General features: G+C 41.6%; 1 protein-coding gene across 1 annotated transcript in view; it reads left to right on the plus strand.

The window, feature by feature from the left end:
* LOC135547446 (F-box-like/WD repeat-containing protein TBL1X) overlaps window positions 1-17,806 on the plus strand; it is a 32,679-nt gene that overhangs the window by 12,228 nt on the left and 2,645 nt on the right. The window contains exons 2-14 of the mRNA XM_064976472.1: window positions 5,510-5,875; window positions 6,285-6,430; window positions 6,854-7,073; window positions 8,918-9,050; window positions 12,723-12,864; window positions 12,997-13,060; window positions 13,170-13,267; window positions 14,482-14,542; window positions 14,653-14,774; window positions 14,987-15,061; window positions 15,202-15,329; window positions 16,310-16,475; window positions 16,667-16,768. Coding sequence (XP_064832544.1) covers window positions 5,818-5,875; window positions 6,285-6,430; window positions 6,854-7,073; window positions 8,918-9,050; window positions 12,723-12,864; window positions 12,997-13,060; window positions 13,170-13,267; window positions 14,482-14,542; window positions 14,653-14,774; window positions 14,987-15,061; window positions 15,202-15,329; window positions 16,310-16,475; window positions 16,667-16,768 — 1,515 coding nt within the window. The 5' untranslated portion in view covers window positions 5,510-5,817. The remainder of the gene's footprint in view (window positions 1-5,509; window positions 5,876-6,284; window positions 6,431-6,853; window positions 7,074-8,917; window positions 9,051-12,722; window positions 12,865-12,996; window positions 13,061-13,169; window positions 13,268-14,481; window positions 14,543-14,652; window positions 14,775-14,986; window positions 15,062-15,201; window positions 15,330-16,309; window positions 16,476-16,666; window positions 16,769-17,806) is intronic.

A 17,806-nucleotide genomic window follows, 5' to 3' on the forward strand; every position in this document is an offset into this window, starting at 1 on the left:
TTTTACAACCAAATCTGTCATTTAGATATAAGTGGCATGTTATACCCCAACACATTAAATTGTGTCATTTTTCAAACTTTATCTGCAATGTTAGATTTGTGCAACTGAAGCTGTTTCCCATACAGAGCTGTGCAGGTGTCCATACAGAGCTGTGCAGGTGTCCATACAGAGCTGTGCAGGTGTCCATACAGAGCTGTGCAGGTGTCCATACAGAGCTGTGCAGGCCGGGGGTGTCCATACAGAGCTGTGCAGGTGTCCATACAGAGCTGTGCAGGCCGGGGGTGTCCATACAGAGCTGTGCAGGCCGGGGGTGTCCATATATTTCACCGACACACCCGTCTTGTACAGCTGCGTAGGGGAAATGGCTCAAATCGCACAAAATGGAATATAACATTGCGGATAAAGTTTGGAATGACACAATTTCACATGTACAACATCTAAAGACCTGTATCACTATACTTAGTACGTGTCTGTTTTTCAAAGCGCTTGTTTGTTTTTTGTTGCTTTTGTTAATTTGTTATTTTAGCCCCCACACTGCAGAATAATGAAGAGGAAGTCAATTGCTGGTTGGGGTAAGTTTCTCAAAAACAAGTGAAATCCCCACAGTGTCTGGACACTTCTCTTACATGTAGGTTACATGTAAAATACAGATTTGGTTGTAAAAAAGTGAACTTCTCTTTTAATGTCCATTCACCCTGAGGGAATAAACTCAGTCTCATGCAATCTCTTTGGAGAACATTGGAAAGCAATCTTGATTGTTGGAAAGCAATCTTGATTGATGGGATGTAGGGTTCTATGATGAGCTGATAAATGTAATCCTTATCCTACATGTGGTATTAGAGCCCTGAAGCGTATGGGAATTCCAATGTAAAAAGCCCTATGATCACTAATGTGAAGTTCATAGGAGCACATCAAATTTGGAGTAAAATGAAAGCTAAGAGTCTATATTTGAGAAATTAAGGCATATATACATTTTTCAACCATGTTCCATCCTACAAATTAGAAATAAGCAAACGCTTTGATTTCGGGTCACATATGGTTAAAGGGGTCTTAGAAGACATCTATCAGTATAATGTACTATATTGTACTGTACTGAACTATGTTATACATGCTGTGCTGTGATGTGATGTCCAAACTTGTGAAACATAGATGGACCGGACCAACTAAATTGCTCTTGTTTTTAAATTTAACCTTTATTTGACGAGGCAAGTAAGTAAAGAACAAATTCTTATTTACAATGATGGCCTACCGGGGAACAGTGGGTTAACTGCCTTGTTCAGAGGCAGAATGATACATTTTTACCTTGTCAGCTCGGGGATTTGAACCAGCAACCTTTCAGTTAATGGCCCAACCACTAGGCTACCTGCCACCCCAGGTATCCTAATAATAATAGCCAGAGTGTAGAATTATACCTAAAAATGCAAAGGAGGATATTAAAATCTTCTACCTTTGTGTACCTATTAAGGACACATCCCCATGAAGAGAATAATTATGCATTTCTGTATAGTACAGATTAGAGGTCGACCGATTATGATTTTAACATCGATACCGATTATTGCAAGACCAAAAAAGCCGATACCGATTAATCGGCCGATTAAAAAACAAAAGTTTTGGGAATAATGACAATTACAACAATACTGAATGAACACTTATTTTAACTTAATATAATACATCAATAAAATCAATTTATGCTTGACGCACAACGAAGAGCTGCTGGCAAAACACACGAAAGTGCTGTTTGAATGAATGTTTAAGCGCCTGCTTCTGCCTACCACCGCCCAGTCAGATACTTAGATGCTTGTATGTTCAGTCAGATTATATGCAACGCAGGACATGCTAGACAATATCTAGTAATATCATCAACCATATGTAGTTAACTAGTGATTATGATTGATTGTTTTTTATAAGATGAGTTTAATGCTAGCTAGCAACTTACCTTGGCTTACTGCATTCGCGTAACAGGCAGTCTCCTTGTGGAGTGCAACGAGAGAGAGGCAGGTCATTATTGCGTTGGACTAGTTAACTGTAAGGTTGCAAGATTGGATCCCCCGAGCTGACAATGTGAAACTCTGTCGTTCTGCCCCTGAACGAGGCAGTTAACCCACCGTTCCTTGAAAATAAGAATGTGTTCTTTACTGACTTGCCTAGTTAAATAAAGGTATAAATAAAAATAATAATAATCGGCGCCCAAAAATACAGTCATAGCTGACACCCCATTCTTTCTGCAGAAATAGACATTTTTGAGGTTTTGAAAAACCTGGTCTCATAAAAAACAGAGCAAGATTTTACCATCATTCTGTTACCTAACTTTGCAACTGCACTGTTCTTGAGTAAATGTGTTTTTGTAAAATGTAAGGAAATTGTCTGTTTGCATAGAGTTGTATGGTTTGTTTAACTTTGCAATCAAGGGCTTTTGTTTGACATTCTTTTAAAGTGAAAAATTGCAGTCTCATTCTGTTACGTTGGAATTGCCTATGTAGATTGTTTTCCTGAAAGATGTACTTTAGGTTTGCAGATATGTTATTCCAATGATACTGTATCATAGCTGATACTCAAGTCAGTTTACATAGAATTAAAAAATAATCAAAAATAATCAAATACGCACAAAAAGATTATTTCTCTCAAATGTTGTGCACAAATGTGTTTACATCCCTGTTAGGAGCATTTCCCCTTTGCCAAAACTTTAATTTTATTTTACTAGGCAAGTCAGTTAAGAACAAATTCTTATTTTCAATGACGGCCTAGGAACAGTGGGTTAATTGCCTGTTCAGGGGCAGAACGACAGATTTGTACCTTGTCAGCTCGGGGATGTGAACTTGCAACCTTCCAGTTACTAGTCCAACACTCTAACCACTAGGCTACCTTACCGCCAATCCATCCACATGACAGGTGTGGCATATCAAGAAGCTGATTAAACGGCATAATCATTACACAAAAGGACACTCTAAAATGTGCAGATGTCTCAAGTTTTGAGGGGGCATGCAATTGGCATGTTGACTGCAGGACTGTCCCAACATAATTTTATGTTAATTTCTCTACCATAAGCCACCTCCAACATTGTTTTAGAGAATTTGGCAGTACATCCAACTGGTCTCACAATCGCAGACCGCGAGTAACCACACCAGCCCAGGACCTTCACATCCGGCTTTTTCAACTTCGGGATTGTCTGAGGAGGGGGATGGGGGATGCTGAGAAGTATTTCTGTCTGTAATAAAGCCCTTTTCTGGGGAAAAACTCATTCTGATTGGCTGGGCCTGGCTCCCCAGTGGGGGGTTCTATGCCCTCCTAGGCCCACCCATGGCTGCGTCCCAGCCCAGTCATGTGAAATCCATAGATTTGGGGCCGATTAATTTATTTAAATTGACGGATTTATTTCGATGAACTGTAACTGAGTTAACATTTTGAAATTGTTGCATGTTTTGTTTTATTTTTTGTTCAGTATAATTATGTTTCCAGTTGTTGTGGGGGTGGCGGCCATGGGAGCAGCGTCTCACAGCTTTGATACAGATATGCCTTCCCTTCTAGCCAGACCCTGCTTGTTATCTAATTAGCCCAAAGAGAAGCAGTTTAGTGGGTTGGCATTGAGCTCTGCAAGCCACCCAGACTATCACACAAAGGCTTGGCTTAGCTAGAATGCTAGGGAAAATGGGACTTGTTCCAGCTTTGGTGTTTATGTTGTACTTTTTAAAATGTATAATACGTTATTGATCATATTTAAATGTATTGCATTTTGGTTATGATACTCTAAATCAAGCAATGGTTCTCATTCAATAACATGTGGTATGATTATGTATTCAAGGGGAATGTGTCTCAGTGTGAGATTGATTCTCACACCAGCTACAAATCATAGCACCATCTCTTTTTTTTGGAGGAAAATTCATGTGAACATTCACACTTAGCCAATATTGGTGGTTATTTCATTTGAGCGCTGCATGTCTGCTGTGCGGTGCAATAGAGCCAGAGAGTCCATGTGAAAGAATATCCCAAGGTGAAAGACGTGTGTTATTCATGTTGGGTAACATTTTCGACCCAGCTGGCACAGGGCCCACTGGTAACACTATTCTCTGTGTATTTTGCAACTGGTTCCTGCTTGTTGCTATGCTACCAAAGGGTGACTCTTGGGAGTGAGTTGAGCTCTGTGAATGGTGTGGTATGGAGGTTTAGAGAGGCCTGCATTTCTTACTGACTGGCTCTACTCTGTATCTGGTCTGGAAGGAATCTTGTCCCTCTTGTCCAGTTCTACCCCTCAAGTCAGACTGAAAGCACAAAATATAACAATGGCCATGATTCAGCATTCTAAGTGATAGGTTGAGGATCAAGTTCAAATGTATTGTTAATCTCTGAGGAAGTCTTAACTGTTTTAGTGGGGGTGTTTATGATGGATAACTGGCAGTTTTTGAAGAGGTACAGAGGTTCAAGTTTTTCAATCTTTGGTCAAATGTTGAATATGATTGGCGCTGCCAATGTGAATAGGAAGCATTTTACAATGTATGGTTGTCTACATGGTATTGACTGCATTATGTGTGGTATATCAAATATTTGTTGTCTGCTTTGACTTCAGTTTGAGATTCAGCTCTACTCTTAAACCTATACATGGGCTTTGATACAAAATAATGTTTACTTGGTTGCACCTTCAGTTTCAGAATTTTCTCTCACAATTACAAAAGTAAAGTCCCAGTCTCACCTTCGTATTTCCTTCCCTATTATGCACAATATACTGTGTACTGCCAATTCATTAATATATTGTTGGAAAATGATGAATCTTTCCATTGTTGCGAAGCCCTCATTAGCCTGAAGGCTAGCTCATCAGTGGGAACAATAACTCAATTGCTGTGATTCTAAAGGGTTCTGTTTTTATGTTGTTTTTCTTCAGCTCCCAGTAGTTTTGAAAGAATGCCAAGTTGAACTGTTCACATCGGCGCCAATAAAGTGTTATCTGAGAAAGAGATAATGATGCGAAAGTCCCCCAACTTTACCAGTAATTATCCTTACGCCGTGTGCTAAGCTCTCTACAGTGTACTAGATACTGGCAGTAGGCATCAATGCCCTGTGATGCTTTATTAGGCTTCTATCCATCTAGATCAGTGGCCAGGTCACTAATGGAATTGGACGCTGCAGTCATGTCACAATAGAGAGATGGGGGGATACTTGGCCTGTGCAGTGGAGATGGATTCGCTGGCTAAGTGACCCGGTCATTGCCATTCTCAGTGGGTCGAAAAGTGCAGCCAATGGGCAAATGGGGGCCCACACTAATGGAGGGAGTTAGTTGGGTTTTCCTTTGTGTGTGCACTTCTAACCATGGACAGAGACACATTTATGTTCTTGCTTTATCTCTGTATGTGATGACAAGGTAGCTGTCAAGTCATTTGGTTATGATGATTGGGGACCGACCAAGAAAAACGGTAACCTACATTGTCCCACTCATTGGGAAGCTTGTTGTCTTCTGAAAATATGTAGCTAGCTGTGTAATGAATCTAAAACTCAATGTCTTCCTCTCTCTCTTCCCTAGACTGAGTCCATCTTTACTACGCACAGTACCTTCTCCATCGAGGTGGGCTAAGATACAGTACCTCCTCCATCGAGGTGGGCTAAGATACAGTACCTCCTCCATCGAGGTGGGCTAAGATACAGTACCTCCTCCATCGAGGTGGGCTAAGATACAGTACCTCCTCCATCGAGGTGGGCTAAGATACAGTACCTCCTCCATCGAGGTGGGCTAAGATACAGTACCTCCTCCATCGAGGTGGGCTAAGATACAGTACCTCCTCCATCGAGGTGGGCTAAGATACAGTACCTCCTCCATCGAGGTGGGCTAAGATGAGTATAACCAGTGATGAAGTTAACTTCTTGGTCTACAGATATCTTCAGGAGTCAGGTATGTATGACTGCCAAACTTCCTGGAACACACTGTCTGTCTGTGCCTGTCTGCCTGTATGTCGGTGTCTGTCTCTCATGCCATTCATGCTAACCTGTATTTCACAGGTTGAATGAATTATTGAGTTCCTAGCCGCTGTATTTTATTACTCTTTTGTTGGGGCTTTCTTTGAAGCCCGTCATTGGTGAAACGCATGATAGCTCTGGCATTTTAAAATATATCGCAGTGAAAAAGTATACTTGGTACGGATAATTGACTCGCTCCGCTGTCTGCGTTCACTTGTATTTTTTGATAGCATAACATTGACATAAAAAGTGTAGATATGTTTGTATAGGAATAAGAGGTTTGTGTTGCAGGGTCTCTGGTGTTGTCATTGTACTGACTGTGTTCTCTGTGTGTTCGTTTCCAGGTTTCTCCCACTCAGCGTTCACCTTTGGAATTGAGAGCCACATCAGCCAGTCCAACATCAATGGAACACTAGTGCCCCCTGCTGCCCTCATCTCCATCCTGCAGAAAGGCCTCCAGTATGTGGAGGCAGAGATCAGCATCAATGAGGTGAGGCCAGCTGCTCCAGTCCAGGCTGCTGTCTAGTGCTGCCTTGGGACACATTCATTAGAGCACACCGTAGCAAAATGTTTTGCAACAGAACACAAAAGTGTTTTTTTATTGTAAAAGTCCACATAGTTCCTCCCTGTTTCATTCTGTTTTCTATTGTTTGGTGCCTAGAGAATACAACCTTGGACTACCACTGTCAGAACAAACACACACTCTCCATATAAGTCAATGGGGTTATATAAGACTGCCTTCACTAATATAGTGAAGTACAGTGAAGTAAATAGATCAAAATCATGAATTGTTAACAATACATAATAAATACAATAATCAATACACTATTGTACTTGGTAAATGAAAACAAATTAAATCCCACCTTTAATGAAATATGGTGTAACCCTGGCATGTTTGGCGTTATGTTGGCAGGATGGCACAGTGTTTGATGGGCGGCCCATCGAGTCTCTGTCACTCATCGACGCGGTGATGCCGGACGTGGTACAGACGAGGCAGCAGGCCTTCCGCGACAAGCTAGCCCAGCAACAGGCGGCCGGCAGCATGGCAGTTGTTGCCGCTAGCAACCAACTTAATGCAACAAAGAACGGAGAGGCCACCGTGAACGGGGAGGAAAACGGAACACACACCATCTGTAAGAATTACTTCCTCTCTGAGCCATTTAGCTGGGGGTGGGGGGGGGGGTATTTCAGAACAGTGTGGTTTTCACCAAATGTGAGGTCATTAGTGACATGGCATTGAGTGTTGGTGAATTTGACCCTGCCTGCATTTACCTTTTATTGTGCCTCCCTAACTGTTCAGATGCTTGTAGAGTTCAGCCAGTGAAACCAGAGAGGTGTGGGTCAGGTGACGCATTAGACTAGGGAGAAGCGGATTTGGTGGATGTTTGTCAGCCGATCCCACTGGAGTTAAAGTCTAATGTGTGGGTGAGTGGCAGAGCATCAGGAAAGACTATCAAACTGTAAATAATGATTACTTGTGCCATGGAAATTCAGTACTGAGAGAGATTGGGTCATTTCTTCAAACAATCATCTTTATTTAATATCGATTTCATTATTGCAATAATGAGGCATGTTGATAAAAACTCAGACACTAACAGGACAGAAATGTCCCCCTATTAAGTATTAATTGCTAACTACTAATATCAAACAAATCAGGTAAATATGTAATTTTTCTTTCACACTTGTCTGAACAGACAGGGATGCTGCAGGCCCTTAGGATTGCGCTGCAGGCCCTTAGGATTGCGTTGCAGGCCCTTAGGATTGCGCTGCAGGCCCTTAGGATTGCGTTACAGGCCCTTAGGATTGCGCTGCAGGCCCTTAGGATTGCGCTGCAGGCCCTTAGGATTGCATTGCAGGCCCTTAGGATTGCGCTGCAGGCCCTTAGGATTGCGTTACAGGCCCTTAGGATTGCGTTGCAGGCCCTTAGGATTGCGCTGCAGGCCCTTAGGATTGCGTTGCAGGCCCTTAGGATTGCGTTACAGGCCCTTAGGATTGGGCTGCAGCCCCTTAGGATTGCGCTGCAGGCCCTTAGGATTGCGCTGCAGGCCCTTAGGATTGCGTTGCAGGCCCTTAGGATTGCGCTGCAGGCCCTTAGGATTGCGTTGCAGGCCCTTAGGATTGCGTTACAGGCCCTTAGGATTGGGCTGCAGCCCCTTAGGATTGCGCTGCAGGCCCTTAGGATTGCGCTGCAGGCCCTTAGGATTGCGCTGCAGGCCCTTAGGATTGCGCTGCAGGCCCTTAGGATTGCGCTGCAGGCCCTTAGGATTGCGCTGCAGGCCCTTAGGATTGTGCTGCAGGCCCTTAGGATTGCGCTGCAGGCCCTTAGGATTGTGCTGCAGGCCCTTAGGATTGCGCTGCAGGCCCTTAGGATTGCGCTGCAGGCCCTTAGGATTGCGCTGCAGGCCCTTAGGATTGCGCTGCAGGCCCTTAGGATTGCGCTGCAGGCCCTTAGGATTGTGCTGCAGCCCTTAGGATTGCACTGCAGTAAAAACATGTCTGGTAGAAAAACACATTTTATCAATACTGCTGGCAGGATATGAAGATGATTACTGGATTAGCTCATAGTTCATCTCCCCGAATAGTTGTGCTTTAACACCGCACAGATTGCTCCCTCTGATTCTTTTGGGTCAACAAGTATGTAATTGAAAATTGATTGTAATTAATTGTAATTGAAAATCTTAGATAACACAGTTATTTAAAAATCTCACACTCTTCTTTTTGAAGGCAATGTTTTAGAACTAGTCGAATTAAAACGATTTGATCTTGAATGGTTATGATTTTGAAAGGTGAGAGGTTAAACATCTCAAATGTTTGTCACAAACGGACTTAATAGATAGTTTGTTTTTGAAGCTGAATATGGCACTAGAATAGAAAGACTGAAAATATGGTTCCATTTCCATGTGATATTCTGAATATAGTACAGTAGGTACTGGGAGTTGTATGTGTCTAACAGAGGGTGGGTTTGATCTGATTACAGATAACCAGAGCGAGCCCATGGAGATGGATGTGGACGTGGAGATCCCAGCTAGCAAGGCCACGGTCCTCCGAGGCCATGAGTCAGAGGTTTTCATCTGTGCCTGGAACCCTGTCAGCGACCTGCTCGCCTCTGGGTGAGTCTCACTGGAATGGGTCAGGGGTGGGTGTATGGCTGGGCGATATGTTAATTTTTTTCTTCTAATTTATGGGCGATTCACTATCTATATACAGTTGAAGTCGGAAGTTTACATACAGTTCAGCCAAATACATTTAAACTCCGTTTTTCACAATTCCTGACATTTAATCCTAGTAAAAATTCCCTCTCTTATGTCAGTTAGGATCACCACTTTATTTTAAGAATGTGAAATGCCAGAATAATAGAGAGAATGATTTATTTCAGCTTTTATTTCTTTCATCACATTCCAGAAGTTTACATACACTCAATTATTATTTGGTAGCATTGCCTTTAAATGGTTTCATTTGGGTCAAACGTTTCAGGTAGCCTTCCACAATCTTCCCATAAGTTGGGTAAATTTTGGCCCATTCCGTCTGACAGGGCTGGTGTAACTGAGTCAAGTTTGTAGGCCTCCTTGCTCGCACACGCTTTTTCAGTTCTGCCCACACATTTTCAATAGGATTGAGGTCAGGGCTTTGTGATGGCCACTCCAATACCTTGACTTAGTTGTCCTTAAGCCGTTTTGCCACAACTTTGGAAGTATGCTTGGGGTCTTGTCCAGTTGGAAGACCCATTTGCGACCAAGCTTTAACTTTAACTGATGTCTTGAGATGTTGCTTCAATATATCCACATCATTTTACTTCCCTCATGATGCCATCTATTTTGTGAAGTACACCCTCCTCCAGACCCTCCTGCAGCAAAGCACACCCACAACATGATGCTGCCACCCCTGTGCTTGAACGGTTGGGATGGTGTTCTTTGGCTTGCGAGCCTCCCCCTTTTTCCTCCAAACATAACGATGGTCATTATGGCCAAACAGTTGTATTTTTGTTTCATCAGACCAGAGGACATTTCTCCAATATGTACGATCTTTGTCCCCATGTGCAGTTGCAAACTGTAGTCTGGCTTTATTATGGTGGTTTTGGAGCAGTGGCTTCTTCCTTGCTGAGCGGCCTTTCAGGTTATGTCGATATAGGACTCGTTTTACTGTGGATGTAGATAATTTTGTACCTGTTTCCTCCAACATCTTCACAAGGTTCTTTGCAGTTGTTCTGGGATTGATTTGCACTTTTTGCACCAAGTACGTTCATCTCTAGGAAACAGAATGCGTCTCCTTCCTGAGCGGTATGATGGCTGTGTGCTCCCATGGTGTTTATACTTGCATACTATTGTTTGTACAGATGAACATGGTATCTTCAGGCGTTTGGAAATTGCTCAGAAGGATGAATCTACAATTATTATTTTTTGGCTGATTTCTTTTGATTTTCCCATGATGTCAAGCAAAGAGACACTGAGTTTGAAGTTAGGCCTTGAAATACATCCACAGGTACACCCCCAATTGACTCAAATTATGTCAATTAGCTTATCAGAAGCTTCTAAAGCAATGACATCATTCTCTGGAATTTTCCAAGCTGTTTAAAGGCACAGTCAACTTAATGTACGCAAACTTCTGACCCACTGGAATTGTGATACAGTGAATTATAAGTGAAATAATATGTCTTCAAACAATTGTTGAAAAAATGACTTGTGTCATGCACACAGTAGATGTCCGAACCGACTTGCCAAAACTATAGTTTGTTTAATAAGAAATTTGTGGTGGTTGAAAAACGAGTTTTAATGACTCCAACCTAAATGTATGTAGTAAACTTCCGACTTCAACTGTACATTACCAATCAAAAGTTTGGAAACACCTTCTCATTCAAGGGTGTTTCCTTATGTTTTGTATTTTCTACATTTTACAATAATAGTGAAGTCATAAACTATGAAATAAACAACTATGGAATCATGCAGTAACCAAAGAAGTGTTAAAAAAATCTAAATAGATTTAAGATTCTTCAAAGTAGCCACCCTTTTCCTTGATGACAGCTTTGCACACTCTTGGCATTCTCTCAACCAACTTCACCTGGAATGCTTTTCCAACAGTCTTGAAGGAGTTCCCACATATGCTGAGCACTTGTTGACTGCTTTTCCTTCACTCTGCAGTCCAACTCATCCCAAACCATCTCAATTGGATTTAGGTCGGGTGATTGTGGAGGCCAGGTCATCTGATGCAGCACTCCATCACTCTCCTTATTGGTCAAATAGCCCGTACACAGCCTGGAGGTTGTGTAAGGTTGTCCTGTTGAGAAACAAATTATAGTCCCACTAAGTGCAAACCTGATGGGATGGCGTATCGCTGCAGAATGCTGTGCTAGCCATACTGGATAAGTGTGCCTTGAATTTTAAATAAATCACAGATAGTGTCACCAGCGAAGGACCCCCACACCATCACACCTCCTTCTCCATGCTTCGCGGTGGAAACCACACATGTGGAGATCATCCGTTCACCTACTCTGCGTCTCACAAAGACATGGCGGTTGGAACCAAAATTCTTATATTTATATATATATAAATATTACACACATACAGTATATATACACACAAGATTTTGGACACACCCACTATTTTCTACATTGTAGAATTATAGCAAAGACATCAAACATATGAAAAAACACATATGGAATCATGTAGTAATCAAAAAAGTGTTAAACAAATTAACATGTATTTTATAGAGCATATATATATATGTATGTATGTATGTATGTATGTATGTATGTATGTATGTATGTATGTATGTATGTATGTATGTATGTATGTATGTATGTATGTATGTATGTATATGTATGTATGTATGTATAAAACATGGTTTGACATTTTCTCAAAATAAGCTTTGTTGCACAAAATTAATAGTCAATACACTGCATTTCAAACAGTCTGGAATAATCTGATGAATTCGGGGCTTGTAAAATTATACCTAGACCAAATATAAGCCTTCAACCATAAGACCGACTAATTATTTTATCAAAATAGTTTCACCTGCTTTTTTTGCAATAATCACTGATCTGGCTTTCAAGCCTGTCTATGAATATATAACCAAAACCATGAAAACTAACACAGGTCTCTTAAACAATATTTCAGACTCGAACCCACTGCTAATTAGTAGCCAGCTAATGTTTATATTTCAAGTCTAGCCAACTTGGATATTTTTGCCTGCTAACAAGGTACTTTAGAACAGTTGAACTGTTATTAATGCACCCTCCTGGCCATCTCTAAAACTTGTGAACTACAGCCGGTTCACTTTGCTTAGATGTTAAAATCAAGTGGACTACATTGATAAAAAATATGCTTATTTCTCAGAATGAGAACAAGTTGCCAATTTTTATGCTCATAGCACATTTATAAAACAGACAGCTAGCATGTAACCATCTGAGGCTAAAATGCTGCTAGCAGTATGTGGTACCGCAATGCTGCACGCGACAAACTGAGCATCTATTTTCCACAATCATGTTCATTGATACTCCCGTCGAGTAGGGTCTGCTTTGTTCTAAATTTCCGGAGTGAAGACATAAAAAGAGTATCGTTACAAAGGTTAAGTTCTCCTCTATTACAGTAAAATAATGTTGAAACTGCTTGTTGTCATAGAGGAAGAAGTGATCTTTCATCTCTTTGTTTTGAGTGGCAGGGGGAGGGACTGGGTCAGTGCTGGGTTGAGCTTCTCTGGGACTTGGGAGGCTAGAGCGACACACACACACTGCCGCACACACACTATGTATTGAATTGTTCTTCTATATTCTATCTGTTTGTGTCTAGGTCGGGAGACTCGACAGCCCGGATCTGGAACCTTATTGAGAACAGTAACAGCAGCTCCACCCAGCTGGTGCTCAGACACTGCATCAGGGAGGGGGGCCAGGACGTCCCCAGCAACAAAGACGTCACCTCACTAGACTGGAATGTGAGTTCTCAGTGGTCCATTCCATCCACGTCTACTGTATCTATTCTTACTTGACTGAAATGGTCTGGAACAGAACATTAGAAGCCATCTACACTGAGGACAGTTGACTAACAGTTCTGTTTTACCCCACAGAGCGATGGGACACTCTTAGCAACCGGATCCTATGATGGATTTGCAAGGATATGGACAAAAGATGGTACGCTGAGTTTTGTAGCTTTTTTAATTCAATTAAACAACCGTGCCCAATGCCCATTCTGAATCATACTGTTATCTGTGCAGATCCATTAAACTCTTGTCTTTCACAGGTAATCTGGCGAGCACCTTGGGCCAACATAAAGGACCCATATTTGCACTGAAGTGGAACAAGAAAGGGAACTGTATCCTCAGTGCTGGTGTAGATAAGGTATTTTTGATTGAATGCATCATGTCACTCATGTAGCAATCAATTAATATTAGTTCAAGAATGCTGACTGAATTTTTTTGTATACTGCCCAACAAGGTTCCTTCAAATGTCTTTGGGCACTGAGCAAATTTCAGTTCTGATGAGAGCTAATTGAACGTTGTGAAAATTCTGTGCGCGTTTACAATGAACACTGAGGCTGTACCCGCTGTAATTTACTTTTTTAACAGTGACCAAGTAGACTACTGTGGCTATTTGATCATAATGTAGTCCTACCAGTGGCCTACCATCAAACAATGGAGAAAATGCATCCCCCAACATTTTAACATGGAAATAGCTGTTCTGTCATTCAGCCTGCAGTAGCTGACAATGTGTGGTGTTCAATGTAGGCCTACATTCCATGAGACTTTTGAAAAAAACATGCAGGGCTTGACATTAACCTGTTTATCCACTTGTCCTTCAGACAAGGAGGTGACAACATTTTGTTGTGTTTGATGCAAGAAACCACTTTACAAAATAAAATGCATTATTAGTCCCATACCGTTATTACAGAGATAACAGACAAATGCTGCTACCCTCTGCCTATTGGTTACTTAGCTTATTTAAGCCTGTCTCAAAATACAACACTGCCCCTTTTAAGACATATAAAATAGCTGTTTACCTGAATCGCTTTTCTACGATGGCTAGAAATGTTAACGCTGTGTGCTCTTGTAGGACTTACTACAAATGAGTTATAACTGGACTAATAACTCACCAACCGGCAAAAAATATGAACAAATATGCACACGTGGCTACATGCAGCTCTCACTTTGATCTCAAAACAAGCTCATAATAATTGTGACCACTCATGCTGTAAAACAGTCCAGTTCAAAATTAATGGTACACATCCATATATGGTAATGGTCTATTGGCATATAGGCCTACTGCAGCTCTGATTGGTTATGGCGCGTTTGTTTTGTTTCGGTACGTTGAATGTGGCTAGTATTGAGTTGGTTCGATCACAATTCCCACAGTAAAGGGAAACATTGATAGTGTTAACTAACGGGGAAAACTCAAGAAGGTTTAGTGAAGTTCAATCTCATGCTTCTATGCGCAGGCTGATATTTCTTCTACGCGGCAGTCCCGGGGTAACTACGTGCACAGCTTAGAAGGAACATTGCCGCCCAATTGTCAAGAGTTTGTACTGCATTTTCTATGTATCTATTGTCATTTTCCAGACGACAATCATTTGGGACGCACACACAGGAGAGGCTAAGCAGCAGTTCCCCTTCCACTCAGGTAAGCCCCCTGTGTCCCGAACAGAAAGATGTAGGACTTCAGCTTCCCGGCTGATGTGAGTTAACCCTTTGCAAACCCTCCTGTCCCTGTGTGTTGCCTCCTACCCACAGCTCCAGCCCTGGACGTGGATTGGCAAAACAACACAACATTTGCCTCCTGCAGCACAGATATGTGCATCCACGTGTGTCGACTGGGCAGCGACCGGCCGCTCAAGACCTACCAGGGCCACACGGTAAACAAACAGACAGCATCTGTGTTCTAACCTCTACATCTCACACTACTGAGGACATAGTCACACTTAGGATTTCTCTACTGAATGTGTTTTCCCCAACTTTTGTACTTCTGCAAAGTAAACAAGATTATTTTGTGACTAGTGGTAGGAAGAGCAGGATGTCTTGTGTTGGTCCTCTGAGTCTACATGATATCTGCCCATGTGTGTTTCAGAATGAAGTCAACGCTATTAAGTGGGACCCGTCAGGGATGCTACTAGCCTCTTGCTCTGATGACATGACTTTAAAGGTAATGCCAGTGCTGCTACTTCAGGCAAGATTCTGGACACACAATGAATTCCACCTCTTTCCTATGATCATGATCTATATGTCAATATAAGAATGTAATGATTTTATAGTGAGTTTAAAGTGTGCTGTGCTCTTCCCCAGATCTGGAGTATGAAGCAGGACTCATGTGTCCATGACCTCCAGGCCCACAGTAAAGAGATCTACACTATCAAGTGGAGCCCCACCGGCCCAGGCACCAGCAACCCCAACGCCAACATCATGCTGGCTAGGTGGGACACACACACACTGCTCCTAAGCTTGTTTTGGGACAACGTTGTGATTTCTTAGTTGAAAATGGGCAGTGTGTGTGCCAGTGAAAGGGTCTCTTGTCAAAAAGTGTCCCAGACATCCTCCCAGGTCGAATAACTGTCAGTCGTTGAGGGACATAAAGCCGATGACCCAGACATGAATGCATGTGTAAATGTTACAGTTGAAATAGCAGAGGTATTTACAACCTCTCCTGGCATCCCCTGGGATGGGTCTATATTTCATTATTGATGTAAAACTGCCATTACTGCTATGACTTGTGAGGAACTTATAGTTATCTGAGGTAAATGCGGCTATTGTACACCAAGATACAGCTCCTGTCTGATCCTGTGATTTATTTGGTTCTTTCTGAACTTATTTTTTAATTTAGTTTTTATCTCCATCTTTTCCTTTGTCTTTGTAAAGTGAGATTTGCAACCTAGCCAGGTTGACTTACACTACCTAATAATAACATTTTGATGAGCAAGTGTTAATGAAAGTCTGCTTCTCTTTTCATTAACACTTGCTTTCAACCGTGTCTCTCCTTTTGTGGTGACAGATATTCACACCATCACCATTTCACTGATCCTACAAAATCACACATCTTGTTTTGGCTCTGTGAATCAGCATTTTGAAATAGAATTTGTATCGACCACCAAAGCAAACTTATTGACATGTTTCTTACATTTCATATCCTTCCTTTCATATCCTTCTTTCCATGTAGTGTTGTTGTCAATCTAAAGCTGGAAAAACTACCCGGCTGCTACTTTGACATAAAGGTGTTAAATCGCCTGTCAAACCTTGTAAATTAACATTCGTATGGAAAGACCAATGATGGCTTGTTGATATGAACATAAACTTAAAGTTAGAGCTTTCATCTATTTCAGTTACAGTATGTCTTTGCATGTTGTAGATGGCAGATAGTAGATGGAGAAATGACCATGTGCTTTGTTGTACCCCTTAGTGCCTCGTTTGACTCAACTGTGCGTCTGTGGGATGTGGAGCGAGGTGTGTGTATCCACACCCTGACCAAACACCAGGAGCCCGTCTACAGTGTGGCCTTCAGCCCTGACGGGAAGCACTTGGCCAGCGGCTCCTTCGACAAGTGTGTCCACATCTGGAACACCATGGTGAGTCACCCAGGAGATTATAGCAGCTTAAAACAGGTTATAGCAGCTTACAACAGTTAGTTACTTGGTCATGGAAAACCCCTGGCCCCAATGCATTATCCAGACAGTGAGATCAGTGATGTTGTAAGGTCGAGCAGGCAACTATGGCCATCTAGCAGACCTCACCAGAGTTGGTTGTGTTGTGGTTGCAGACTGGAGCCTTGGTGCATAGCTACAGGGGGACCGGAGGGATTTTCGAGGTGTGCTGGAACAGCACAGGAGACAAAGTTGGTGCTAGCGCTTCAGATGGATCAGTAAGTTGTCATATTTTAGTTGAGTTGGATTATAATTTGTGTTTCAAGCTGTATATCATTTGTAATGATCTGTTTTCTTTCATTTATGCAAGCACTGTTTATTTTATTTCACCTTTATCTAACCAGGTAGGCAAGTTGAGAACAAGTTCTCATTTACAATTGTGACCTGGCCAAGATAAAGCAAAGCAGTTTGACACATACAACGACACAGAGAAACACATGGAGTAAAACAAACATACAGTCAATAATACAGTATAAACAAGGCTATATACGATGTGAGCAAATGAGGTGAGATAAGGGAGGTAAAGGCAAAAAAAAGGCCATGGTGGCGAAGTAAATACAATATAGCAAGTAAACCACTGGAATGGTAGATTTGCAGTGGAAGAATGTGCAAAGTAGATAAATAATAATAAAAATACATTTAAAAAATGAGCTAAATAAATAAAATAAATACAGTAGGGAAAGAGGTCGTTGTTTGGGCTAAATTATATGTGGGCTATGTACAGGTACAGTAATCTGTGAGCTGCTCTGTCAATCACACGTTTCTAGATGTTAAAGGGATACTTCGGGATTTTGACAATGAGGCTCTTTATCTACTTCCCCAGAGTCAGATTAACTTGTGGATACAATTTTATGTTTCTTGTGTCCAGTATGAAGGAAGTTAAAGCCACCACTATTGAGTGGCTGCTGCCAACACACTGACTCAACTCCAGCCACTTTAATAATGGGAATTGATGGGAAATTATGTAAAATATATCACTAGGCACTTTAAACAATGCTACCTAATATAATGTTTACATACCCTACATTATTCATCTCATATGTATACGTATATACTGTACTCTATATCATCTACTGCATCTTTATGTAATACATGTATCACCAGCCACTTTAACTATGCCACTTTGTTTACATACTCATCTCATATGTATATACTGTACTCGATACCATCTACTGTATCTTGCCTATGCTGCTTTGTACCATCACTCATTCATATGTCTTTATGTACATATTCTTTATCCCATTACACTTGTGTGT

Source organism: Oncorhynchus masou, chromosome 10, assembly GCF_036934945.1.
Source record: "Oncorhynchus masou masou isolate Uvic2021 chromosome 10, UVic_Omas_1.1, whole genome shotgun sequence".
Lineage (NCBI taxonomy): Eukaryota > Metazoa > Chordata > Actinopteri > Salmoniformes > Salmonidae > Oncorhynchus > Oncorhynchus masou.